Below are 27,748 nucleotides of genomic sequence, written 5' to 3' on the forward strand. Positions count from 1 at the left end.
GGCGGTCACTGGCAAGAAATACCAAGAAAAATATGCCTTACTAGAACATCGCAAAAATAAAAATTGTACATTACTCACATGGCAAAAATGGAAAACAAATTCATACAAAACATGACAAAAAATTGGGAAAATTTGCAATTGGCACATGGCAAAAATTACAAATTCTGATCCCTAAACCATGGCAAATGTAGAAAATTTTCTTGGTATTTAACAACAGGATTTGTCACGCTACATAGATTTTTCTTTTGGCCATGGTATCTAAAAAAGAATTTGCCATGGAATGTACAAGTAATTTGTCGTGGTATTTACAATAAAATTTCCACGGTTAATATGGAAAAAAACACATAACATAAATTTGCCGTGTTCCATGTCAAAAATTAAAAAAGAAATCCATTGACTAAAAAGTCATCTCAATCAAAAACATATTGCAATTTATTGGTGACATGGCAAATATGTATCGGTGACATGGCAATTCTATATTGGTGACATGGCAAAATCTAAATTGGTGACATTGCAAAAGTTTTAAGATTTTTGACATGCCAAACCTTTAACGAATGATTAACATTGCCACGCAAAAGCATAACGAATTTTCTCTAAACTTGGCATGTGAACATTACAAAAATATCCATGGCTAACCCACAAGATGTCCATCAGTGCCTTATATACAATACAACTCTTCTTACGCGAGAGCTTGAAGATCTTGTGGCGATGTCTTTCAGGCTAACACTCCTGAGCTATGGAGAATCCCAAAACTGTACTTTGTTTCTGTTAACGTTGGTGGCTGCCACAAAGATGTCTTAGGTCATTGTCATTACATGGCGCATCCCCAAGGATAATGCTCAAACTACAATAGATAAAAAATCGATTGTCATTTTACACAAATTTCAGTCAGTTAGGGCAACTCCAACGCGAAGACAGTCTGGACAATTTTCCCCATTCAATGCCTGCCACCAAATTTGTCTGGACATCTGAGATCCCAGAAATCGTACGGGCAAGGGAACTTTGCGGGGGTCCGGAAATCCGCCATGTCGGACTCCGACAACACGGGCACACCCAAAATCCCTCTCTCTCCCTCTATTCTAGAACCCTTCTCGCCACATTCATGTTGCTCAGAGAGTATGTGACTGGACGGCCACCTACATGCTCATGCCGGCTAACCGCGCATAACATTCACACCGGAGTGGTGACCGAGAGCCTACTCTAGCCGATGCCGACATTGAAGCAGTGTCATTTCGCCTGCCCCGGCTATTTAGGACGACCGTATTTGCGTTTGAAATTTTTGAAATGAACCGGACATCTAGTGAGTACGGTTGGATGACGGGCACCCGCCCGCTGTCCACGTACTCATTTATGGTCCTCCATTTGATGGTCCGCGTTAGTGTTGCCCTTTCTCATTTGGCATATAAGAGCATCTTCAGCCACGTATCTCTAATTCGACCCCTCAAACGCCTGCGGACACGCCCGGTCAGTGACCGGGCTTTCCGTTTTGAGCCCCTATTTATCCGTTCGCGCAGCCACACTTCTCATTTTTCTTCTCATATGTCCGGTCACTTGCACGTGATTGGTGGAGATGAAGAGAGAGAAATAAAAGAATGAATAAAGAAAGAGAAAAGGTGATCCGGGGTGGAGCCATGTTCTACGTGGCGGAATGCACGGGTGCGCCCCGGCGTGTCCGCGAGCCCTCATATCCTCCCCATTCCGCCACGGCGCGCCCGGGCGTGTCTGCGAGCCCTCATATCCTCCCCATATTTGAGATGGGTATAAGGGTTTGCGGACAGCGGGCGTATAGGGATGATATGAGAGGTCCGGTTAGGTCATGTTTTTCCTTCTCTCATGTTCGGTCACTGACCGGGCGCGTCCACGGGCGTATGAGGGATGGTTTGAAGCGTCCGGCTGTAGATGGACAATACTCATTTTAGGACTAAGGTAACCTTACCAATTCGTCGAGAAATTTTTTTTGATCGAAGGGGCCACATGGGCCCCATTTTCATTAAGAAAACGGAGTTGTTTACAAGGCATCAAACCACCATTACATCACTGATCTAGAAGCCACATCAGGATGCTCCAGCCTATCCAGCCTAATCATCACACCACTGATATATATCACCACATCAGGATGCTTCAAACTGTCCAAAACTAGCCATGGAAGGGTCTAGTGCTACGCTAGCTACAAATGTATCAGCAGACTAAATGACAATAACCAAATTAACATAAATGCTTTGAAGCCAGCAAGCATTTCCAGCGGCTAGCTTCACAAAATCCTTCTCACATGCGGCGCCAAACCATGCCCTCCTCTGAAGATATCACAAGTCACCTCACGATACACCTAGACACCTGATGAAGCATGGTTTGCACCCCTCTTTTCTGCAGATTTTTCCATGAGTCAAGTAGGGAACAAACAAGAAAGATAATGTCAGTAGGATCTCTAGGCATAACACTTTGAAAACAAGATTTGTTCCTTGTTTTCCATATAGACCACAAGAGAGCAGCAATACCCAATAAAACAACTACTCTATCTTTGCCAGTATAGCTAGACAACCGGTTCTGGCATAAGTCAAAAAAAGACATTGGAGCTCTCTGGCTCCCTAGAGCACATCCCACAATATTCCACAGGAACTTAGCTAAGGAGCAAGAGAAAAATAAATGATTCACACTCTCTTCACAGTCACAAAATTCACAAAACTTAGCACCTTTCCAGCCTTTTTTATTCAGATTGTCCTTGGTCAGAATCCTATTTTTGATTACTAACCAAGAGAATGCCTTAACTTTAAGAGGCATCTTCATCCTCCATAGTTTTTTAAAAGGGAAAACGACTTGTCTAGCTATAAGATAGTGATACAAAGATTTAACGGAAAAGCTACCGGAGTTTGTAAGTAGCCATTTAACTTTGTCAGGCTTATCCGACAAAATCACCTGACCACACATATCAAGTAACTTATTCCACATATCAAGAGTCTCCCCATGTAAACATCTTCTGAACCTAATGCAATTAAACTCCATGGTAAATACTTTCGTAACAGTAACATGTTTGCAAAAAGTTAGATTATAAAGACGAGGAAAAATCAAACAAAGAGGTTTATCCTTTATCCACGCATCTTCCCAAAATCTAGTTTTACGACCATCCCCCACAATTCTCTGACAACAGCTATAAAAAATATTCTTAACTTCCATTAAGCCATTCCAGAAGTGGGAGTTGTTAGGAGATGATTCGCATTGAGTCAAAGTTTTCTTCTTCAGATACTTTGCTCTAATCAACTCCTGCCAGTCCCCCTCCTTATTTTCTAGTCTCCAGAGCCACTTACAAAGAAGACTAACATTTTTAACATCTAGATTAGTAACCCCCAGTCCTCCCTGGTCCCTAGGTTGGCACACATCATTCCAGTTGACCAGGTGGTACTTCCGCACTCCGTCCCTTTCTTGCCAAACCAAACGAGCTCGGAAAAAATCAAAGCGTTTACCCACACCTTTAGGCAATCTAAAGAAGGAAAGCATGTGACTAGGAACACTACTCAAGCAAGTCTCAGTTAGAATAAGTCTCTCTTGTTGGGGAACGTTGCAGAAAATTAAAAATTTTCCTACGGTTTCACCAAGATCAATCTATGAGTGCATCTATGCAACGAGTCAAGGGAGTGAGTTTGCATCTACATACCACTTGTAAATCGAGTGCGGAAGCGTTCAAGGGGATGGTGATGATGGAGTCGTACTCGCCGTGATTCGGATCACCGATGACCAAGTGCTGAACGGACAGCACCTCCGCGTTCAACACACGTACGGTACGGTCGAGGTCTCCTCCGTCTTGATCCAGCAAGGAGGAAGGAGAGGTTGAGGAAGACAACTCCAACGGTAGCACGACGGTGTGGTGTTGTTGGTGCAGCAGTACTCCGACAGGGCTTCGCCAAGCACGTACGGAGGAGGAGAGGTGTTGGGGAGGGGAGGGGCTGCGCCTTGGCTTGTGGTGTTCAGCCCTCCCCTCACCCCTCTATTTATAGGGGAAGGGGCAAGGGGGGCCGGCCCCTCTAGATGGCATCTAGAGGGGGGCGGCGGCCAAGGGGAGGGGTGGCTTGCCCCCCAAGCAAGGGGGGCGCCCCCTTTAGGGTTTCCCCCCCCCAAACCCTAGGCGCATGGGCCCAAGGTGGGGGGCGCGCCCAGCCCACCAGGGGCTGGCTCCTTCCCCCATGCAGCCCAAGTGGGCCCCCGGGAGGGGTGGCCCCTCCCGGTGGACCTCCGGAACCCTTCCGGTGGCCCCAGTACAATATCGGTACGCCCCCGAAACTTTCCGATGTCCGTTTGACAACTTCCCATATATAAATCTTTACCTCCGGACTATTCTGGAACTCCTCGTGACGTCCAGGATCTCATCCGAGACTCCGAACAACATTCGGTAATCACATACAAGTCTTCCTAATAACCCTAGCGTCACCGAACCTTAAGTGTGTAGACCCTACGGGTTCGGGAGACATGCAGACATGACCGAGACGGCTCTCAGGTCAATAACCAACAGCGGGATCTAGATACCCATGTTGGCTCCCACACGCTCCTCGATGTTGTCATCGGATGAACCACGATGTCAAGGATTCAAGCGACCCCGTATACTATTCACTTTGCCAGACGGTATGTTACTTGCCCGAGACTCGATCGTCGGTATCCCAATACCTCGTTCAGTCTCGTTACCGGCAAGTCACTTTACTCGTACCGTAATGCATGATCCCGTGACCAGACACTTGGCCACTTTGAGCTCATTATGATGATGCACTACCGAGTGGGCCCAGTGATACCTCTCCGTAACACGGAGTGACAAATCCCAGTCTCGATCCGTGTCAACCCAACAGACACTTTCGGAGATACCTGTAGTGCACCTTTATAGTCACCTAGTTACGTTGTGACGTTTGGTACACCCAAAGCACTCCTACGGTATCCGGGAGTTACACGATCTCATGGTCTAAGGAAGAGATACTTGACATTGGAAAAGCTCTAGCAAAACGAACTACACGATCTTGTGCTATGCTTAGGATTGGGTCTTGTCCATCACGTCATTCTCCTAATGACGTGATCCTGTTGTCAATGACATCTGATGTCCATAGTCAGGAAACCATGACTATCTGTTGACCAACGAGCTAGTCAACTAGAGGCTTACTAGGGACATATTGTAGTCTATGTATTCACACATGTATTACGATTTCCGGATAATACAATTATAGCATGAATAAAAGACAATTATCATGAACAAGGAAATATAATAATAATAATGCTTTTATTATTGCCTCTAGGGCATATTTCCAACAGTCTCCCACTTGCACTAGAGTCAATAATCTAGTTACATTGTGATGAATCGAACACCCATAGAGTTCTGGTGTTGATCAAGTTTTGCCCGCGGAAGAGGTTTAGTCAACGGATCTGCGACATTCAGATCCGTATGCACTTTACAAATTTCTATGTCTCCATCTTGAACATTTTCACGGATGGAGTTGAAGCGACGTTTGATGTGTCTGGTCTTCTTGTGAAACCTGGGCTCCTTGGCAAGTGCAATAGCTCCAGTGTTGTCACAGAAGAGTTTGATCGGCCCCGACGCATTGGGTATGACTCCTAGGTCGGTGATGAACTCCTTCACCCAAATTGCTTCATGCGCTGCCTCCGAGGCTGCCATGTACTCCGCTTCACATGTAGATCCCGCCACGACGCTCTGCTTGCAGCTGCACCAGCTTACTGCTCCACCATTCAACATATACACGTATCCGGTTTGTGACTTAGAGTCATCTAGATCTGTGTCGAAGCTAGCGTCGACGTAACCCTTTACGACGAGCTCTTCGTCACCTCCATAAACGAGAAACATGTCCTTTGTCCTTTTCAGGTACTTCAGGATATTCTTGACCGCTGTCCAGTGTTCCTTGCCGGGATTACTTTGGTACCTTCCTACCAAACTTACATCAGGTCTGGTACACAGCATGGCATACATAATAGATCCTATGGCTGAGGCATAGGGGATGACGCTCATCTCTTCTTTATCTTTTGCCGTGGTCGGGCATTGAGCTGAGCTCAATCTCACACCTTGCAATACAGGCAAGAACCCTTTCTTGGACTGATCCATTTTGAACTTCTTCAAAATCTTATCAAGGTATGTGCTTTGTGAAAGACCTATGAGGCGTCTCGATCTATCTCGATAGATCTTGATGCCTAATATATAAGCAGCTTCTCCAAGGTCCTTCATTGAAAAACTTTTATTCAAGTAGGCCTTAATGCTGTCCAAGAGTTCTATATCATTTCCCATCAAAAGTATGTCATCTACATATAATATGAGAAATGCTACAGAGCTCCCACTCACTTTCTTGTAAACGCGGGCTTCTCCATAAGTCTGCATAAACCCAAACGCTTTGATCATCTCATCAAAGCGAATGTTCCAACTCCGAGATGCTTGCACCAGCCCATAAATGGATCGCTAGAGCTTGCATACTTTGTTAGCATTCTTAGGATCGACAAAACCCTCCGGCTGCATCATATACAGCTCTTCCTTAAGATAACCGTTAAGGAACACTGTTTTGACGTCCATCTGCCATATCTCATAATCATAGTATGCGGCAATTGCTAACATGATTCGGACGGACTTAAGCTTCGCTACGGGAGAGAAAGTCTCATCGTAGTCAATCCCTTGAACTTGCCGATAACCCTTAGCGACAAGTCGAGCTTTATAGATGGTGACATTACCATCCGCGTCCGTCTTCTTCTTAAAGATCCATTTGTTTTCTATCGCTCGCCGATCATCGGGCAAGTCAGTCAAAGTCCATACTTTGTTTTCATACATGGATCCTATCTCGGATTTCATGGCTTCGAGCCATTTGTTGGAATCCGGGCCCGCCATCGCTTCTTCATAGTTCGAAGGTTCACCGTTGTCTAACAACATGATTTCCAGGACAGGGTTGCCGTACCACTCTGGTGCGGAACGTGTCCTAGTGGACCTACGAAGTTCAGTAGCAACTTGATCCGAAGTACCTTGATCATCATCATTAATTTCCTCTCCAGTCGGTGTAGGCACCACAGGAACATTTTCCTGAGCTGCACTACTTTCCGGTTCAAGAGGTAGTACTTCATCGAGTTCTACTTTCCTCCCACTTACTCCTTTCGAGAGAAACTCTTTTTCCAGAAAGGATCCGTTCTTGGCAACAAAGATCTTGCCTTCGGATCTAAGGTAGAAGGTATACCCAATGGTTTCCTTAGGGTATCCTATGAAGACGCATTTTTCCGACTTGGGTTCGAGCTTTTCAGGTTGAAGTTTCTTGACATAAGCATCGCATCCCCAAACTTTTAGAAACGACAGCTTAGGTTTCTTCCCAAACCATAATTCATACGGTGTCGTCTCAACGGATTTAGACGGTGCCCTATTTAAAGTGAATGTAGCTGTCTCTAGAGCGTATCCCCAAAATGATAGCGGTAAATCGGTAAGAGACATCATAGATCGCACCATATCCAATAGAGTGCGATTACGACGTTCGGACACACCGTTACGCTGAGGTGTTCCAGGCGGCGTGAGTTGTGAAACGATTCCACATTTTCTTAAGTGTGTACCAAATTCGTGACTTAAATATTCTCCTCCACGATCTGATCGTAAGAATTTTATCTTTCGGTCACGTTGATTCTCTACTTCATTCTGAAATTCCTTAAACTTTTCAAAGGTCTCAGACTTGTGTTTCATCAAGTAGACATACCCATATCTACTTAAGTCATCTGTGAGAGTGAGAACATAACGATATCCTCTGCGAGCCTCAACACTCATTGGACCGCACACATCGGTATGTATGATTTCCAACAAGTTGGTTGCTCGCTCCATTGTTCCGGAGAACGGAGTCTTGGTCATCTTGCCCATGAGGCATGGTTCGCATGTGTCAAATGATTCATAATCCAGAGACTCCAAAAGTCCATCAGCATGGAGCTTCTTCATGCGCTTGACACCAATGTGACCAAGGCGGCAGTGCCACAAGTATGTGGGACTATCGTTATCAACTTTACATCTTTTGGTATTCACGCTATGAATATGTGTAACATTACGTTCGAGATTCATTAAGAATAAACCATTGACCATCGGAGCATGACCATAAAACATATCTCTCATATAAATAGAACAACCATTATTCTCGGATTTAAATGAGTAGCCATCTCGTATCAAACGAGATCCAGATACAATGTTCATGCTCAAACTTGGCACCAAATAACAATTATTAAGGTTTATAACTAATCCCGTAGGTAAATGTAGAGGTAGCGTGCCGACGGCGATCACATCGACCTTGGAACCATTCCCGACGCGCATCGTCACCTCGTCCTTCGCCAGTCTTCGTTTATTCCGCAGCTCCTGCTGTGAGTTACAAATATGAGCAACGGCACCGGTATCGAATACCCAGGAGTTACTACGAGTACTGGTAAGGTACACATCAATTACATGTATATCAAATATACCTTTAGTGTTGCCGGCCTTCTTGTCCGCTAAGTATTTGGGGCAGTTCCGCTTCCAGTGGCCCTTCCCTTTGCAATAAAAGCACTCTGTCTCAGGCTTGGGTCCATTCTTTGACTTCTTCCCGGCAACTTGCTTACCGGGCGCGGCAACCTCCTTGCCGTCCTTCTTGAAGTTCTTCTTGCCCTTGCCCTTCTTGAACTTAGTGGTTTTATTGACCATCAACACTTGATGTTCTTTCTTGATTTCAACCTCTGCTGACTTCAGCATTGAGAATACTTCGGGAATGGTCTTCTCCATCCCCTGCATATTGTAGTTCATCACAAAGCTCTTGTAGCTTGGTGGGAGCGACTGAAGGATTCTGTCAATGACCGCCTCGTCCGGGAGGTTTATGTCCAGCTGGGACAGGCGGTTGTGCAACCCAGACATTTTGAGTATGTGCTCACTGACAGAACTGTTTTCCTCCATCTTACAACTATAGAACTTGTCGGAGACTTCATATCTCTCGACCCGGGCATGAGCTTGGAAAACTAGTTTCAGCTCCTCGAACATCTCATATGCTCCGTGTTGCTCAAAACGCTTTTGGAGCCCCGGTTCTAAGCTGTAAAGCATGCCGCACTGAACGAGGGAGTAATCATCAGCACGAGACTGCCAAGCGTTCATAACGTCTTGGTTCTCTGGGATGGGTGCTTCACCTAGCGGTGCTTCTAGGACATATTGTTTCTTGGCAGCTATGAGGATGATCCTCAGGTTCCGGACCCAGTCCGAATAGTTGCTGCCATCATCTTTCAGCTTGGTTTTCTCTAGGAACGCATTGAAGTTCATGGTGACATGAGTGTTGGCCATTTGATCTACAAGACATTTTGCAAAGATTTTAGACTATTGTTCATGATAATAAAGTTCATCTAATCAAATTATTTTAATGAACTCCCACTTAGATTAGACATCCCTCTTGTCATCTAAGTGTTACACGATCCGAGTCGACTAGTCCGTGTCCGATCATCACGTGAGACGGACTAGTCATCGTCGGTGAACATTCTCATGTTGATCGTATCTTCCATACGACTCGTGTTCGACCTTTCGGTCTCCGTGTTCCGAGGCCATGTCTGTACATGCTAGGCTCGTCAAGTTAACCCTAAGTGTTTCGCGTGTGTAAATCTGTCTTACACCCGTTGTATGTGAACGTAAGAATCCATCACACCCGATCATCACGTGGTGCTTAGAAGCGACGAACTTTAGCAACGGTGCACAGTTAGGGGAGAACACTTCTTGAAATTGTTGTAAGGGATCATCTTATTTACTACCGTCGTTCTAAGTAAACAAGATGCATAAACATAATAAACATCACATGCAATTATATAGTAGTGACATGATATGGCCAATATCATATAGCTCCATCGATCTCCATCTTCGGGGCTCCATGATCATCTTGTCACCGGCATGACACCATGATCTCCATCATCGTGTCTCCATGAAGTTGTCACGCCAACGACTACTTCTACTTCTATGGCTAACGCGTTTAGCAATAAAGTAAAGTAATTTACATGGCGTCCTTCAATGACACGCAGGTCATACAAAAATAAAGACAACTCCTATGGCTCCTGCCGGTTGTCATACTCATCAACATGCAAGTCGTGATTCCTATTACAAGAACATGATCTCATACATCACAATATGTCATTCATCATTCATCACAACTTGGCCATATCACATCACATGACAATTGCTGCAAAAACAAGTTAGACGTCTTCTAATTGTTGGTGCATCTTTTACGTGGCTGCAATTGGGTTCTAGCAAGAACATTTTCTTACCTACGAATAACCACAACGTGATCTTGTCAACTTCTATTTACCCTTCATAAGGACCCTTTTCATCGAATCCGCTCCAACTAAAGTGGGAGAGACAGACACCCGCCAGCCACCTTATGCAACTAGTGCATGTTAGTCGATGGAACCGGTCTCACGTAAGCGTACGTGTAAGATTGGTCTGGGCCGCTTCATCCCACAATACCGCTGAAGCAAGATAAGACTAGTAGCGGCAAGCAAGTTGACAAGATCCACGCCCACAACAAAATTGTGTTCTACTCGTGCAATAGAGAACTACGCATAGACCTAGCTCATGATGCCACTGTTGGGGAACGTTGCAGAAAATTAAAAATTTTCCTACGGTTTCACCAAGATCCATCTATGAGTTCATCTATGCAACGAGTCAAGGGAGTGAGTTTGCATCTACATACCACTTGTAGATCGAGTGCGGAAGCGTTCAAGGGGATGGTGATGATGGAGTCGTACTCGCCGTGATTCGGATCACCGATGACCAAGTGCTGAACGGACAGCACCTCCGCGTTCAACACACGTACGGTACGGTCGAGGTCTCCTCCGTCTTGATCCAGCAAGGAGGAAGGAGAGGTTGAGGAAGACAACTCCAACGGCAGCACGACGGTGTGGTGTTGTTGGTGCAGCAGTACTCCGACAGGGCTTCGCCAAGCACGTACGGAGGAGGAGAGGTGTTGGGGAGGGGAGGGGCTGCGCCTTGGCTTGTGGTGTTCAGCCCTCCCCTCACCCCTCTATTTATAGGGGAGAGGGCAAGGGGGGTCGGCCCCTCTAGATGGCATCTAGAGGGGGGGCGGCGGCCAAGGGGAGGGTGGCTTGCCCCCCAAGCAAGGGGGGCGCCCCCTTTAGGGTTTTCCCCCCCAAACCCTAGGCGCATGGGCCCAAGGTGGGGGGCGCGCCCAGCCCACCAGGGGCTGGCTCCTTCCCCCACGCAGCCCAAGTGGCCCCCCGGGAGGGGTGGCCCCTCCCGGTGGACCTCCGGAACCCTTCCGGTGGCCCCGGTACAATACCGGTACGCCCCCGAAACTTTCCGGTGTCCGTTTGACAACTTCCCATATATAAATCTTTACCTCCGGACTATTCCGGAACTCCTCGTGACGTCCGGGATCTCATCCGGGACTCCGAACAACATTCGGTCATCACATACAAGTCTTCCTAATAACCCTAGCGTCACCGAACCTTAAGTGTGTAGACCCTACGGGTTCGGGAGACATGCAGACATGACCGAGACGCTCTCAGGTCAATAACCAACAGCGGGATCTGGATACCCATGTTGGCTCCCACATGCTCCTCGATGTTGTCATCGGATGAACCACGATGTCAAGGATTCAAGCAACCCTGTATACTATTCCCTTTGTCAGACGGTATGTTACTTGCCCGAGACTCGATCGTCGGTATCCCAATACCTCGTTCAGTCTCGTTACCGGCAAGTCACTTTACTCGTACCGTAATGCATGATCCCGTGACCAGACACTTGGCCACTTTGAGCTCATTATGATGATGCACTACCGAGTGGGCCCAGTGATACCTCTCCGTAACACGGAGTGACAAATCCCAGTCTCGATCCGTGTCAACCCAACAGACACTTTCAGAGATACCTGTAGTGCACCTTTATAGTCACCCAGTTACGTTGTGACGTTTGGTACACCCAAAGCACTCCTACGGTATCCGGGAGTTACACGATCTCATGGTCTAAGGAAGAGATATTTGACATTGGAAAAGCTCTAGCAAACCGAACTACACGATCTTGTGCTATGCTTAGGATTGGGTCTTGTCCATCACGTCATTCTCCTAATGACATGATCCCGTTGTCAATGACATCTGATGTCCATAGTCAGGAAACCATGACTATCTGTTGACCAACGAGCTAGTCAACTAGAGGCTTACTAGGGACGTATTGTAGTCTATGTATTCACACATGTATTACGATTTCCGGATAATACAATTATAGAATGAATAAAAGACAATTATCATGAACAAGGAAATATAATAATAATAATGCTTTTATTATTGCCTCTAGGGCATATTTCCAACATCTCTCCCATAGGAAGCAAGCTCCCTTGCCAGGTAGCTGCTTTCTTCTCACATTTCTCCTCAGCAGGTTTCCAATCGCTATTACTAAGTTTCTTATAGTGTAGAGGCATACCCAGGTAGCGAAAAGGAAAGGTTCCAATTGTGCAAGTAAAGATCTGAGCATATTCCTCCTGTCTTACTTTCGCCTCACCGAAGCAGTAAACCTCGCTTTTTAAAAAATTAATTTTTAGACCAGTCAAGTGCTCAAAGACACAAAGGATGATTTTAAGATTCCTAGCTCCTTCCAAGTCGTCCTCAAAACAAAAAATCGTGTCGTCAACATATTGTAAAACAGAAAGGCCACCTTCATAAATTTGAGGGGCTAGACCTTTTATAAACCCTTGCTCCTGAGCCCTTCCAACCAGGGTCACCAGGACATCAACAACTATATTAAACAGTAAGGGGGAGAAGGGATCCCCCTGCCTTAGACCTTTTCTAGTAGTAAAATAATTACCATACATATCATTTAAAGTAATAGCGACTTTCCCATCAACAATGGCTGACTTGGTCCACTGAATAAACTTTTCAGGGAACCCTTTCATTTCTAACACAGAAAGCATAAAGTCCCAGTTAATTTTATCGTAAGCTTTCTCAAAATCAACTTTAAAAAGCACACCGGAGAGCTTGTTTCTATGAAGATAGTGCATGGTCTCATGCGACCTTACTACATTATCCAACAAATAACGCCCTTTAATAAACGCTGTTTGGATCTTAGACACTATCTTGTCCGCAACTAACATAACTCTAGTGTTCAAAACCTTGGTAAAAATCTTAGAAGGAACATTAAGCATACAGATAGGTCTATACGTCTGAATCTTATCAGCCCCCTGGCCTTTCGCAATCAATGTAACCACACCATAATTTAGCCTAGAGAGGTCCAATTTGCCATCAAAAAAATCATTAAACAACTGAAGTAGATCGGAACAAATTAAATCCCAAAATACTTGGTAAAATTCAACGGGCATTCCATCGGGGCCAGCCGCTCGGTTGCGCTTCATAGAGAAGACAGCAAGCTTGATCTCTTCCAAGGAGAATTTAGCAGTTAACATTTTCTTATCTTTAACATCTAAACAAGTAGGAACAGGAATACTTAGGGAGATAGGTAAAAGGTCTACAGGACCAAAAAGCTCTTTATAGAACTTGGTAGCATAGTCCAGTAGCTCTTTATCACCCTGGATAATAACCCCATCCTGCACAAAACGAAAGATCTTGTTCTTTCTTTTCCTACCGCTCACCTTAATCATAAATATCTAGTAATGTTATTCCCTTCCCTGAGATCTCTCTCTTTAGAGCGCTGATACCATTTGATTTCCTCCTCTCTCAAAATCTTATTCAAACTACGCTGAAGGTCTTTCATAAGTTCATAGTCAGCTACTGATAACCCAGTTAGCTCACATCTCCTATCAAGATCATCTAGTTGAGAACTTAGAGTGTTTCTCTTCTTCCTATAAGCCCCCTCCACATTGAGATTCCAGCCTTTTAGGCATCTTCTCAAATTCCTCATTTTCTGCATCCAAATGGCCAAATTATCCTTGACATTCACATTAGAATGCCAAATTTTATTAACTACAGCAGCAAGATCATCTCTGGTAAACCAACATAATTCAAAACGAAAAGGTTTATTAGTTGTAACGGTTTTAACCCCGTCATGCATAAGCAAGGCTGCATGGTCAGAGACACCTCTAACCAGTGTCCTGACAGTAACTAGTAGAAATTTTAACTCCCAAGCAGGGCTAACTAAGATCCTATCCAACTTAACAAAAAGGGGATCAATCTGGTTATTCGACCAAGTAAAATTTCGCCCGGAAAGCTCAAGCATGGACCTGGTTTACAAATTCTTTGGTGCACTGTGTAAACTCCAAGTTTGACCGTTTGTGAAGGGGGGAGTGACTTGGATGAATACGTTGGAACTTGGAAATGCTGCTAGCCGGGAGAAGCGCGCGGCACGGCCGAGAATAAGAATGATTGCGTATCTCTGGACCGAGAGAAACCAGAAGTGCGTCATCAATTCATCACCATCATCACACTTTGTCATTGACAGCTAACCACCACCATGAATGTACACTGTACACATCCTCCATATGCAGAGCCCTAGGCAGCTCTCGGCCAGCATTGAAGCTGTGCAGGAGAACACTGGAGTAGCAACTCGAGACGGTCACATGCACATTTCGATCCACTGCTGCTTTGCCGGGGCGGGCCTATAAATAAGCGCCCTCGCCTGTGCTCTCCCCCCACCCACCACAAGTTCATCCTCACTCGAGCTATAGCTAGCTAGCCTTCTTCTTCCTCTCTGCTACCAGTGCCTTTGTCTGTCCGTGCCTTCCGATCCAGGCCCAAGTACTGCCATTTCACGGTATGAAGAAGCGGCACTGCATTTCTCAATCCTTTCCTTGGTGCATTTCTTGCCTTGTTTCTTGAATCTTTAGTGCTTCTAGCTGTTTCTAAATCAAACGCATGCATTAGTTGGAATATGTTTTGGTCTGAGTACTAGTACTAACTTGCTATCGATGGATGTGAAGGTGCTGCAGGGGGCTCGTGGAGGATGGAGCGGGCGAACACGGAGCTGTACCTGGAGAACCTGTGCATCATGCAGGCGAACGAGCGGCTCCGGCGGACAGCACAGCTGCTGGCCCAGGAGAACGAGCAGCTCCTCGCCGATCTCAAGCGCAAGCAGCAGCACATGGCGGCCTCTTCCAAGACGGAGGCCCAGCTGGCCAAGGGCGGCGGGCCGTCCGGCGCTAACGTGGCGTCGGCGGGCGCGGCGCCGTCCAAGTCCGGCAAGCAGCAGCCCCAGTGATCACGCCGGAGATGCGCGCGCGCGTGCATGCATGCAGTCGTGGAAGCTCTAGTCATCTTTGCGAAAAACTAGTAGTAGTATGTATTCCTAGATAGGTCAATTAGAGATGGCATGGATGGTTTAGTTCTACTTTTGGTTATGTAGCTAGTGGTGGCAGCTAGCGCTTTGGGGGCTATATATTTTTCTTGTTGCGGTGTGATGGCCTGAGCCCTGATGAGTGCTTGCGAAAATCTGCAGTTTAACGTGAACAATTTGCGAAAATCTGTCTTTTTACAAACACGGCGTGATGTTTATGCAATGGCTCAGGTGAAGACGTTTCAGCAAGTGAGGCTCCTTGACCGAATCACCGAAATAGGCTAGGCTCCTTGACTGATTTTTTTTCTTCTGAAAATGGTATTACTACCAGGATGCACACAACCATTCCTGTACTGAAATAGGTTTTGAGTTTGCTGGATATTTCTTCAATCAGACCACACTACAAATAAACACTAAAAAAAACTCTGAAGAGGATTCCAAAATATAATACTATAAATGCAACTCAATTCTACAAAAAAAGGTTATATTGTTTGTTTTTCTTGCAACAGAGGTACTCATATGTGGTATATATTTCCTGGCTTTCCGGTGATAGTAAGCAGGAAATGAATATGAATATAGAACAGTATTGTGATCATGATCTCTAGGGTGGAGGTGGCACAACACGATCGGTTGAACTCGTGGATTGAATTGCAATGGAGGTAGCGCTTGACTCGAGGTTGCATGCAATGCAATTGACCCTGAGCTGCAGACTACGTCACCAGCACTCGAGTGAGCCCAAGTCCAGTCCAATTAATCGTTAGGTTTGCGTCCTATCCACATCGATAGAGTATGTTTTTCCTTTTCTTTTCTGCAGCGCAGACGATGTACAGAGTGACACATTCCGCCGGCACTTTCGCAATGCCAGGCTTTTCAGTTAATATGTTACTAGTAATTGTATTAGTGCGAGAAAGGTTTGGATACTAGTAGTTGTTTGTTCTTGTTAGAGATGGATGTAGGAAGGCTATCCGGCTATATTAACATTTTTTCGTGAATATGCGGGATGTGTACGAAAGTACCATTCTACACCCAGGAGCAAATGCTCCTGGTGTGAACAGTAAAATAAAAAAAATAATAAAAAGTTTAAAAAATTCTGAAATTTTTTTGTGACATACTTTCACAAGTGTTTCTTGTGCATGAAAATTTTCATCATGAAATCACATTCGTTGAAGTCGTGCCGAAAAAAACAAAATCAGAGCTTCAAAATGCTTTTGTAAGTAACATTTTCAGAGTATCGATTTTGTTTTTTTTACCACACCTTCCACCAATGTGATTTCGCGATGAAATTTTACGTGCACAACAAACATTTGTATAAGTATGCCACAAAAAAAATTCAGAATTTTTTGACATTTTTTTGATTTTTTTTATTTTACTGTTCACACCAGGAGCATTTGCTCCTGGGTGTAGAAATTCCACTTCCGGATGTGTATCTTTTCATTGGTAAGTAAGAAAATGAAGTATGCACATAAAATAAAAAGAGTAGAAAATGAAGAACGTTAAGCGGGCATCCCAAATCAACATACATCAATCAGATACTAATCTGGGTCGCGTGAGAAGAAGACATGGGGTTACTCAGCCCAAGAATACCCAGAACGATCTACAACAATATCGTCTCAGGCCCTTGGTTTAGGCTCTAGCCCAAAGCCCGAAAGTGCCTTTCTGCCCCTTGGTTTAGGCCCTAGCCCAAAGCTCGGTGAACAGTAAATAAAAAAATAAAAAATCCAATTTTTTTCGGGAGAAACATTGACAAAAGTTCTAAGTGCTTGCAAAAATTCGTCATAGAATCACATTCTTGTAAGGAATGGCAAAAAAAAAAACAAATTCAGTGCTCCAAAATGCTTTTGAAAGTAGCAATTTCAGGGTATCAATTTTTTCTTTGCCACGCCTTCTAGGAATGTGATTTCATGACGATATTTTGCAAGCACTTCAAACTTTTGTGAATGGTTTTCCTAAAAAAATGGATTATTTTGAATTTTTTTCGAGTTTACTATTCAGGCGAGCTCAGTTGAGCTCGCGAGCAGAAACTCTGCGTCGCCCAAGGCCGCGCTTCATCTTGGATTTGCGGAAGTACACGCAAGCCCCCCAAAAAAGTGGTATTTAACTGCAAAACTCCCAAACCAGAGGCGGGAGAGGGAAAATGTCCTCCATGCTGGTTGCGTCAGCGCTGCGGGTCCATCCCGCCTGGCATGCCGCAACCATGGTTCAGGTTGGGTGGGCCCGTCGACCACCGCACGACAGGTGAGAGAGCAGGGCTGCTCCAAAATTGTGCATCCATGATGTTGGGCTAGCAAACCAACACACTAGTTATTGAGGAGGAAGATGGGTGGGAGAGAGGATGACAGGTGGGCCCTAAGCCAGCCTAATATTTGAGTAACTTTCTAAAAAAAACATAGAAAAATTTGAGTCAAACGGTGTGAGTTTTTTCATGCCACATCATCACTTATGGAGGGAGCCACCGATCAGATTCAGTGCCAGGTGCTGCTAATCGACCAATCAGTGCTTTCGGCAAATTGTCAACAGAAAACCGGATTTTTCTTTTGCCAAAAAAAAGCTGTGCCATTTTTATTTTGGGTTTGCAATTATGGTTGTTATTACAATTTAATTCATTCCACAAGCAGCTTGCGGACGGATGATGAGAGCGATGCTTCTTCAGTCTCTCCCCCAGTCCCACACACACTACGCGCTTCACCTTAGACTGCCGCTGACTCTCTTCGTCTTGAGAGTTTCAAACATTTTGGGAACTGAGTTTACAAAACTCATGTGTTTTTACAATCCTCTGTTTCTATGTTGCGATTCGATTTTATGTGTGTTGCAGACTTTGTGTACCTTGTCATGCATAAACACGCTGATCCAACACGGTAAGTTCAGAAAGAAGCCAGACAATCACACCGTACACATTAATTACCGCAATCCTGAAACAACACTAGACAGGTCCTTGAAACATCTTACCAGAACAGAGGCCTTCAGCAGGCAAATAGGTTCAGGCCTCACACTCAGTTCACCAAATGAGCAAAAAGTGCACTAGGACTATGGCGACACTTCAAACATGTTCTTACTGCATTCGAGCAACAAAGTACGCAGCAAATTACATATGAGCGAGTTCATACGAATGGGACACTTAGCTAGTAGACGAAAAGCAGCAACTTGATGGTGCTAGATCCATGAAGACCGAAGAACAGAGGGCGAAGTAGACCAGCCGAACAACGCCTCCCAATAGAAATGGAACCCTGCCTAAACAGCAAAGGACACACTGAGCACATGAAACACTCAGATTGGGAAGACATGCAGGGAATATTGATAGAAGTTCAGTTGGTTGATCTAGCTATCAGAATGCTACAAGGAGAGCACAGGTTTTAACTTATATTTGGTAGGCAACATTTTTGGGTAGCACTTACACGAGACAACCATAGAGCAGCTTGCCAAACTGTCCCATTACAAGGGAAGAAATGATGTACACTTACGATTTTCTACCTTCAGTACTGCCTACATTAGAACAGACTACCTAGCTTAGCTAGTCAAGCGTGCAGTTCAGGAACTTAATAATTTCTATTGCATTGTTAACTGCTAAGCTCCCTGCTCCTGCGTGTTGCCACCATGGGCATGCTACTGCCTGTAGTTACCAAGCACCTATGGTCATGACAAGCAGCATCAATATTCAATGGCGCCATATAAGGGGCAACGTTGTGGTTGCCAAGTATGGTACGGTGTCATGGTGGGCTAGAAGGATGTTAAAGTGGTGCACGGGGATATAGCATACAACTCTGGGTTGACTACTGAAAGCTAATAATCGTGAAAAATGCTAATGGTTACTTACAATCAAACAGAAGGTCTATTCTATCTGAATTTGCTCAGAAGGTACTCCATGGGCACATAGGATCTTTGAAATACGGTGAACTATCACATCTTCCTGCGTGCCACATATAATTTTGACTACCTTGAGATGTTGTGATAGCAATGATTGTTCCCTTGAGTTACAACTTCCATCAATTTCGTTCAAATGATAATCCTGTAACAAACAATATATTTTGCTACAGAAGGTAAATGGTAATTTCAAAGATAAAAGCTATCATACTTGGAGAATATATATACCTCAGAAGTTTGCAAATCAAGCTTTAGTATCAGTGTCTCTAGAATGGGTGAGTGCTGGAGAAAGTAAATCAATCCAGTGAAATCATCAGCCACACACCACTCATTGAGCAACAACTTTTTTAGCTTCCTGAACATGGGGCGCCATGTCAAATCCATTCTCAAAACAGACAGCTGGATAAAATGAAGAGGGTTAAACAAAAATTCAAGATATAACTTCAGAAGTACACAATGCTTTCTGAGATACATAAGTACATGCTTTGAAAACTTTCTGGTGGTTCTTATTTTTCATAGTAATTAAGTGTTACCAGACACCAAGATTGATAATCCAAGCTGTGCTTTAATCTCAATCCTACATGTTTGAATATTAAATATGGCTAAAGTATCAAGTAGCGGTGTGCATGCAAACATGCTCAAGAAACATCAAGATTCAAGCATGTGAATTAGTGAAAACATGTAACACACACAAGGAGCTTGTTCCATAAGCTTCTATTGATAGATAACTGGATACAAACTTACATGGGATCTAGTGGATGGCAAAGAACAATAGGAGTTAGCAAAAGCGGGAGCATACCCTTATCGGATAAGATATTGCTGTCAACTTCAAATTCGTAGCACCTGACAAACCTTGGAGAGCCACAGGATAGTCGTTGTTACCGGCTTGAGCATCGCATCCCCCACATGATAGATTTCCACAGTAACACATTTCCTCGCACATTTCTCCAAGTGTAATAGATGCTGCTACCAGTGATGGCATGCTATCAAGCAAAGGAGCCAAACCGTAAAATGGAGCTAGTCTGAAGCCAATGAGATTTGGGGCAGAAATACGAGTGCGTGGATCAAAACCAAAACTCGTGTAGTGAATTTTAAGAAATCGTAATGACTGGGACAAGAGATTCACATGGATATGACAAGCTTTCATCTCTAACACCTGTAGCACCTGACAGCTCGAAAAATCCAGAGAGCATCCCTCAAATCGCATGCGGTAAAGATGTAACCTCTTCAAGTGCGATGAGACAAGAGTCATGTTGATTACCCGCCAGGGAAAACAAATTCGAAGCACTGGAACTTGACAGGATAAAGCATACAGGAGCCATGGTTCCATGTGTCGGAATGCCTCCTTGGCCCAATTGGTGTTCGCAGTCTCCTGACAACCAGAACGGATGTCACATGTATTCAGAGGCGTTGGGTCACGGAGACGAAGCAGCTCATTGACAAACAAGCTGGAGCCCGTAGCGCCGTGGTAGCTCTCGGGATCATCAATGCGTAGGGAGGGCACGGACTTCCAGAGCATGCGCCAGCGCCTAGCGAGCACGCATGTCCGCACGGCGTCGCGGGAAAGCAGGAATGACATCATGTACTGGAGGAGTTCGTCCGGGAGGGCGCTGATGCGGTCCTCGCCACCAGCCACCGCCCTTTCCATGTTTCCCTCGTCGTGATGCCTCTTGGACATTCTGTCGAGCAGGTTGCCTCCACGAAAGCTGCCAAGTTGTTGGGTACATAGCGTCAGTGAGCGGGGGCAACCAAATGGGGAGTAGGCAGGGAAACCAAGACTATCACCACATCACCTCGTCTGCAGGAGCTGGTCCGGCAAGGTGCCTACACGGTCCTCGCCGCCGGCCGCTGCCGTTTCGATGTTTTCTTCGTAGTTGAGCCTCTCAGACATTCCGTCGAACACGTGGCCTGCGCCGAAGCTGCAGAGTTGCAGGACGCAGTGAGTCAGTGAATGAGAGCAGCCACATGGAGAAGATAGAGAAGAAGAATCCATGATTATCACCTCCGGCCGCTAGAAGAAGACCTGCGTGCTCCTCCTCCTAAGACGGTGCGCCGTCTCGCTTCTCAGTTGGTGGTGGTAGGAGAGGAAGACAGACAGAGAATGGCGGAAGAGTTCAGCACCACTGCCACCGCACGCTCGTCGGCGATGCGGCGAGTTCCAACGGGATTGGGGGCGATGCGGCGAGTTCCAACGGGATTTGGGGCGATGCGCGGCGAGCTCCAATGTCCGGCCGTGAGGCGTGGCATTTGTTCGTCTCTCCCGAAGCCTCTTTTTCTCTTGCTTGCTTTCTTTTTTCTTTCTCTCCCGAAGCCTCTTTTTCTCTTGCTCCAATGTCCGGACTTAGAATCCTTAGTGATTTTTTCTATGTTGATCGTTTGATTCATAGGACTGAATCCTATAATTTTTTTTAAGGATTCCTTGTACAAGCGTTTGAAATTTTTTAATCAAGCATTTGAAAAATGTTCAATGGGAATAGAAATTTTTTGACCATGTAGTAAAAAAATGTCAATCTTGTGTTTGAAAAATGTTAATCAAGCATGTGAAAATGTTCAAATATGTATAGCAAAGATGTTCACCATATATTGAAAAGTACTAAATGTGTATAAAGAAAATGTTTCTCATGTATACAAAAATATACAATGGATATGAAAAAAGTTAATAATATATTTAGAAAATGTGAACCAAGCATTTGAAAAAAATGTTAAACAAGCATTTGAATGTTAAATGTGCACAGAAAAAATGTTGACAGTGTGTTAAAAATGTTAATCTTGTATTTAAAAAATAATAATCAAGCATTTGAAAACGTTGAAATGTGTATAGAAAAATGTTGTTCATGTATGAAAAAAAGTTAATCTTGTGTTTGAAAAATGTTGCTCAAGCATCTGAAAGATGTTAAAAATGTGTTAAAAATGTAGAATGTAAACAATTGACCATGTATTAAAAATATTAAACTTGTACTTGAAAAATGTTAAACATGTATTAGAAAAATGTTCATGACGTATATAGAAAATGTAGAATGGAACCAAAAACTAACAAAGAAAATGAAAAAAACATGAAATCACCCAAAGAAACCAAAGAAAAAAGAGAATCGAAGCAACAAGTGCAAAAATAATGGAAACTATGAAAATCGATAGAGAAACATAGAAAGACATAAAACCATTGAAAAATAAGAAATAAACAAAAAAACGATAACAAAATAAGGCAAATGAGAAAGAAAGAAAACCTGATGAAAACCATGGAAGAAACAATAAGAAACCAAAAAAACAAAGAAAACCAAAAAAGATAAACAAAAGAAACTGAAGAAAACCAACGCAAAAGTGTGAAAACTGAGAAAGAAAAAGAAAAATGAAGGAAACAATAGAAAACCAACAAAGAAACAAAGAAAACCGAAACAAATAGAAAAATTGGAAAGTGAAGAAAAAAATCCAATGAAACCCGAAGAAAAAAGAAAGAATAGAAAAAACCAGTATAAATCAGGAATAAAAACCTGAGTAAAACTAAAGGGAAATAAAAATACCGAGGAACCTCGTGAAGAAATAAAAAAGAAAATGAAACAAAAAAATAAAAAAGATAAAAATGCAGCAAACACCACTGTAGCGGGCGAACAAACGCGCCCGAGAGAGCGAGCGCTGCATAATGGGCTGGCCCAATGCTGTACAGAGCATGAAAAATCTTTCAGGCGAGGCAGAATCTATTGTTCCCATCCAGCAGGCCCCACGCATGAAGTGCCTCCCATCTCCTTATCTCCTCCAATCCACACGTTTCCCAAAATCACTAATTAAGGATTACTCATTGCAAAGATCACTCTCATCTTTCTCAGGTTGTAAGAAGTGGCGCGCTGCATGTGCGCCACTTGTTGCAACCCAGGAAGTTTTCCTTTTTTCGTAGACCTGTTTATTCAAAACGTTTTATCTCTTAAACAATGCGTCTAAATTTTGAAGCGTTTTCACTATTGAATTCCTTGCGTCGAGATCTTTAAAACTAGATCCCATGTTGATAGGTTTTGACGAACTTTTTTTCACGAAAACACCAGACGAAAAAACTAAACCGGAAGCACAGGTTTTTCCCTTTCAGAAAGAGGCACGCCCGTGCCTCTCGCGGAAGAAAAACCGTGCCTCTCAACAAAGGAAAAAAAAAATAAAAAACGCATTTTTTTTCGTTTCCGAGAGGCATGACCATGACTCTCGCGGAAGCAAAAAAACAGAAAACACATTTTTTTTCCGAGAGGCACGGCCATGACTCTCGCAAAAGCACAACTTGGCCTCTCACGGAAGCAAAGCCGTGCCTCTCACGGAAGAAAAAAAAAATCAGAAAACGCGTTTTTTGCCTCTCGTGGAAGCAAAACCGTGACTCGTGAAAGGAAAAAAAAAGAAAACGCATTTTTTCGTGCAAATTTTTTCTTCCAAATTTTTATCCAAAAGCTAAGTACGGCCGGTGGAAAACCGAAACGTCGAAAAAAACAAAAAAAACCATTTAAGCTGAAAACGTTTGCGGAAAAATAGAAAAAACAAAATATCCGGAAGGAACGCCCAGAGCGCGATATGTGACGGGCGACTGGGAGCGCCCCACGTGGCGTTAGTCGTTGTGAGGCTGCCGAAGAAGCACTCGTGAACTATTTGCTCTCAATGTATCCTCCCATGTCTCTTTCCCCCACAGATACGAGCAACAACAAGGTGCTCCTTTCCTAGCAGCGACGGCCCAGGGCCCAGTCTGGGGAGGGGGCCCAAGATATGCTATGTATGTGTAGTACAACCCGGGACCTCCTATGTGCCGCATTTTGCGTCAAAACAGGAGCTTGACGCACAAAGGCGACGCAGAACTGGGCAGGCCCGTCGAGTGAAAGCACAGCGATGTAAAAACACCCCGAAAAACAAGTAACCTACGATAGGATTCGATCCTACGACCTCTCTCACACAAAACAGCAGACCACGATCAGCTAGCCAAAATCTTTAATAACAGACAACAGGGTTGAGATTTGGAAAAACATTTTAGAAAGATTTCTTGATAAATTCGAATGATTTGAAATACAACAAATATTTTTTGATATTCCAAACTTTTTTCTGAAGAAATGTGAACAATTTTTGTAATCCGAATTTAGAAAAAAAAATTACCTAACAGTTTTCTAAAACGTGAACAATTTTGGAAAAATTAAATATTTTCTGACAATGTTATTTTTTAAAACAAAGAAATACTCTCTGAAATTCCTGAACATTTTTTGAAACACGAACATCTTATCTGAAAATTGAGAATATTTTTGAAATTCCTGTACATTTTCTGAAACATGAACATTTTATGAATGACATTCTGAACATATTGTGAAAAAAAGAATTTTGGTAGAAATTCCTGGACATTTTTAGAAAACATGAACATAACAAAAATTCAAAACAAGAACATTTTTTCAAATTAGTGAACATTTTCCAAATCACAATTTTTTCTTGAAATTGTCAACAAGTGTTTAAAAGAAGAACATTTTTTGACAATCCTGATAGACTTTTTGAAACAGGAACATTTTTAAAAATTGTGAACAAAATTTGAAAATAAGAAGGGAGCTAATTTTGAAAAGGAGAACATGTCCTAAATTTCTGAAAACATTTGAAATTCTCAAACAAAAGAAACATGAAAAAGAAAAAAAGAAATAGCAAAGAAAAGAAGGAAAAAAACAGAAAAATAAAAGAACAGTAAAAGAAAAGATTTTTTTGTTATTATGTTAACAATTTTTGAAACCAAGAATATTTGGGAAAGATGTAAACAAAAACTTTAAAGGAAATTTTTTTGAACTTTAAAACAAATTTTTTAAAGCATGATTTTTTTAAAGTCAGGAACAGAATTTGAAAAATGAGAGCATTTTTTGAACTTTGAACAATTTTTTGAAAGCATGAACATTTTTTCAAGTTGGGAACAAAATTTGAAAATGAGAACATTTTGTGAAGTTTTCAACAATTTTTTGAAAGCATGAATAAAATTTGAAAATGAGAATATTTTGTGAAGTTTTGAACAATTGTGAGCAACACAAATATTTTTTGAAAAAAAGAAAATAACTTTGAAAACAGAAAAACGAAAAAACGAAAAATGAAAAAGAAAGAAAAAGAAACAGAAAATAGAAAAAAAGAAACCTAAAAACGAAAAAAAGATGAAAAGAAAAACAAACGTTTTAGGAACCTCCTAGAAGGCCCCAAAACCGGAGAAAACTGGCTGGGAACCAGCCAGAACGTTCCCAAAACCGGAAACGCTCAAGCATTTAATGGGCTGGCCCACCCCGAGCCCTCGTTCAGATTCCCTGTGCGTCGCTCCAGCAATTTGCCGCAGCGAGCGGCAAATAGAGAAAACCGGACCTCCTATCTAGCGCGTTCAGCGCTGCCGAACCAAACTGGCGCTCACTGCGTCGATTTTTTGGGCCGGCCCATGAGCACACAGCAGTAGCCAAAAAACCAGAAAAAGTGTTGAGGTGAAGATTCAAACTCGCGACACTATATTGCAGTGCGCGCTTCGCTAACCATTAGACCCACACCACACTACTGACCCAAAATATCGCAAAAGCTTTAAGGACATCTGTAGCCGCGCTGTCCCAATAATTACATGTTCACAGGTTAAAAAAAGTTCACAAACTTGTTTCAAAATGAAAAGGTTCATGAGTTCAAAAAAGCTTACGAAAATTGAAAAAAGGTTCATAAATTTGAAACAGTTCACTAATTTCAGAAAAGTTAATGAATTTAAAAAGTTCACCAGTTTGAAAAACGTTCACAGATAAAAAAAAGTTCATGACAATTTTGAAAAAGTTCACGAAATAAAAAATAGTTCAAGAAAATTGAAAAAAGTTCACCAATTTTGAAATAAAGTTCATTAATTTGGAAAAAAATTCATCGATTATCATCAAAGTTCACAAATTTTGAAAAAAAAGTTCATTGATTTTTTGAATTAGAAAAGAATTCATAAAATTTAAAAAAAGTTCATCAAGTATGAAAAAGATTCATCAAATTTGAAAAGAACTTCATTCTTATTTGAAAAACAATTCATCAACTTTTAGTAAAAAGTTCATCAATTTCGCAGAAAAGGTTCATCAAACCAGGAAAAAGAAAAGGAAAAGGGAAGGAACAGTAGAAGTAATAAAAAAGTGAGAAAGTTGAAAAACATCGGACGAGGTTGATTGGCGGGGCGGTTAGTGCATAACGCCTCGAACCGGCGCTGCAGGCACCGAATAGGGTTTGCCGTACAACCCAACAACAAAATCAGGTGGGATTTTTTTAAAGGAAACCATAAGTCACAATGCATAAGTTACAATGGCGAGCCATGCATGGCCAGATGGCAATGGTCCTATAGAGGCTACTCGACAAATATCCAAGTCGAGTATTATCCATGAACAAAATATATCTCAAAAGTAAAAATTCTCAACTGGCGTCTTGTGCTGATAGCGCGTGAATGTCAATCTACATACCAAGATAATACATGTGTCGCTAGCTCACTAGACTATTTGGGCAAAAGGTTTTGCCTAACCTTTGTTTCCCTAGTGTAGTTTTTCTCTTTAAGATAGGAAAGCAAGTGCATTAGCGCACATGGACACCTAGGATTTTTGTGCAGTGCATCATGTTATGCAAAGGCGGGATATTCTTTAGATGCGGTTGTATCACCTTGATAAATCAATTAAGTGAAATACTATTTATCAAAAAGCATGCCCTGGTGTATCGATAGGCCAGGAGTACATCCATAAAGCCACATAGCGTCTTGATCTCAGGAGTTGTTATTTCGTAGGCACCAAAGGGTGAAACTCAGTCCATCGATCCACGATTCGATCATGTCCTGTTACCCGACTAACAATGTATTAATTACAGTTTCATATAGTTAGCCTAACTTCTCAACTGCATTTGGGTTTTTCACCATGGTCGCAACGAGTCTTCTTGTTGTATAATAAAATAAGATACAGTAGCCCCATGGCATGTATGTCTATTGCTTTAGCCACTATTCCCTGTTATTTGGCCTGGGCCTAAGGGCGTGCGACCTATGCGATGGCATGAGGCCTTCAATTTTTAGGGGCCCTGAATTTCTGGGCATGTCAATTCAACCCACATGCTACAGAGCATTAATGCCGCCTGGGCAAGTCTACGCGGTTCCGCATGTCAATTCCTATTCATCGTTTATTTGCGGCAGATTGCCGTTATTTCACTCATGCAACACATTCATGGGCCGGCCGAATTCGCACAACAAGTTTCCATGTTTTAGGAACCTTATAGAAGGTTCCTGTCCAGTTCACGTAGTTTTTTTTTCTTTCTTTTAGTTCTTTTACTGGTTTTCTTCTATTTCTTTTTTCTCTTTTTTACTTTTCAAGTTTTTTCCAAAAATATTTTAAAATTTAAATATTTTCTAGAATTTCAAAAAATTTCATTTTATCAAATTCGAAAAATATTAGTGTTTTAAAATTTTTATATAATTTAAGAAAATATATTCTCTTTTTTCAAAATTTGTCCGTATATTGAAAAAATGTTTGCATTTTAAAAAATTGTTCACGGTCTCAAAAAAGTTCAGGTTTTTTCAATACATGTTCAGAAAGGAATGTTTGAATGTCGCTATTTCAAAAAAAAAATCACAAACTTGAAAGAATTTTGTGTTTTCAAAATATGTTCACTGTTTTTAAAACAATGTGAGCCGCACTACAGTAAACCTCATGCTTCGCTACGTGTGCC

The 27,748-nt window shown here is 42.9% G+C and overlaps 2 protein-coding genes across 8 annotated transcripts; one reads left to right on the forward strand and one right to left on the reverse strand.

Annotated features, from left to right (window-relative positions):
• Positions 1-14,516: 14,516 nt before the first annotated feature.
• On the forward strand, positions 14,517-15,338 carry LOC123134915 (protein LITTLE ZIPPER 3-like). The gene is made up of 2 exons (XM_044554065.1): positions 14,517-14,695; positions 14,862-15,338. The coding sequence occupies exon 2, from the start codon at positions 14,885-14,887 to the stop codon at positions 15,137-15,139; it is 255 nt and encodes an 84-aa protein (XP_044410000.1). The 5' UTR covers positions 14,517-14,695; positions 14,862-14,884; the 3' UTR covers positions 15,140-15,338.
• A 2,903-nt stretch (positions 15,339-18,241) lies between these two features.
• Positions 18,242-21,372, reverse strand: LOC123139340 (putative F-box protein At1g49610). Of its 7 annotated transcripts, XM_044559145.1 has the most exons (7): positions 21,075-21,372; positions 20,866-20,991; positions 20,334-20,778; positions 19,872-20,237; positions 19,301-19,471; positions 19,026-19,217; positions 18,242-18,442 (listed from the first exon to the last, which is right to left on the reverse strand). In XM_044559145.1, the coding sequence occupies exons 2-6, from the start codon at positions 20,961-20,963 to the stop codon at positions 19,041-19,043; spliced, it is 1,257 nt and encodes a 418-aa protein (XP_044415080.1). In that variant the 5' UTR covers positions 20,964-20,991; positions 21,075-21,372; the 3' UTR covers positions 18,242-18,442; positions 19,026-19,040. The 7 variants fall into 7 exon arrangements, 6 of the variants coding, with proteins under 6 accessions (XP_044415080.1, XP_044415079.1, XP_044415078.1 ...); XR_006469537.1 differs by having other exon boundaries at positions 19,026-19,239; positions 19,872-20,778; XM_044559144.1 differs by having other exon boundaries at positions 19,146-19,217; positions 19,872-20,778.
• Positions 21,373-27,748: the final 6,376 nt, after the last annotated feature.

This window comes from Triticum aestivum, chromosome 6B, assembly GCF_018294505.1.
Source record: "Triticum aestivum cultivar Chinese Spring chromosome 6B, IWGSC CS RefSeq v2.1, whole genome shotgun sequence".
NCBI classification, from domain to species: Eukaryota; Viridiplantae; Streptophyta; class Magnoliopsida; order Poales; family Poaceae; genus Triticum; species Triticum aestivum.

What these genes read in the sequence shown, in the direction of transcription:
- LOC123139340 (XM_044559143.1), bottom strand. Translation starts at nt 20,963, where the DNA reads ATGTCTGAGAGGCTCAACTACGAAGAAAACATCGAAACGGCAGCGGCC. An exon ending in GACCAGCTCCTGCAGACGAG is followed by an intron (nt 20,779 to 20,865) that starts GTGATGTGGTGA and finishes ACAACTTGGCAG; the next exon opens with CTTTCGTGGAGGCAACCTGC. An exon ending in CAATATCTTATCCGATAAGG is followed by an intron (nt 19,472 to 19,871) that starts GTATGCTCCCGC and finishes CATTTTATCCAG; the next exon opens with CTGTCTGTTTTGAGAATGGA.
- LOC123134915 (XM_044554065.1), top strand. Translation starts at nt 14,885, where the DNA reads ATGGAGCGGGCGAACACGGAGCTGTACCTGGAGAACCTGTGCATCATG.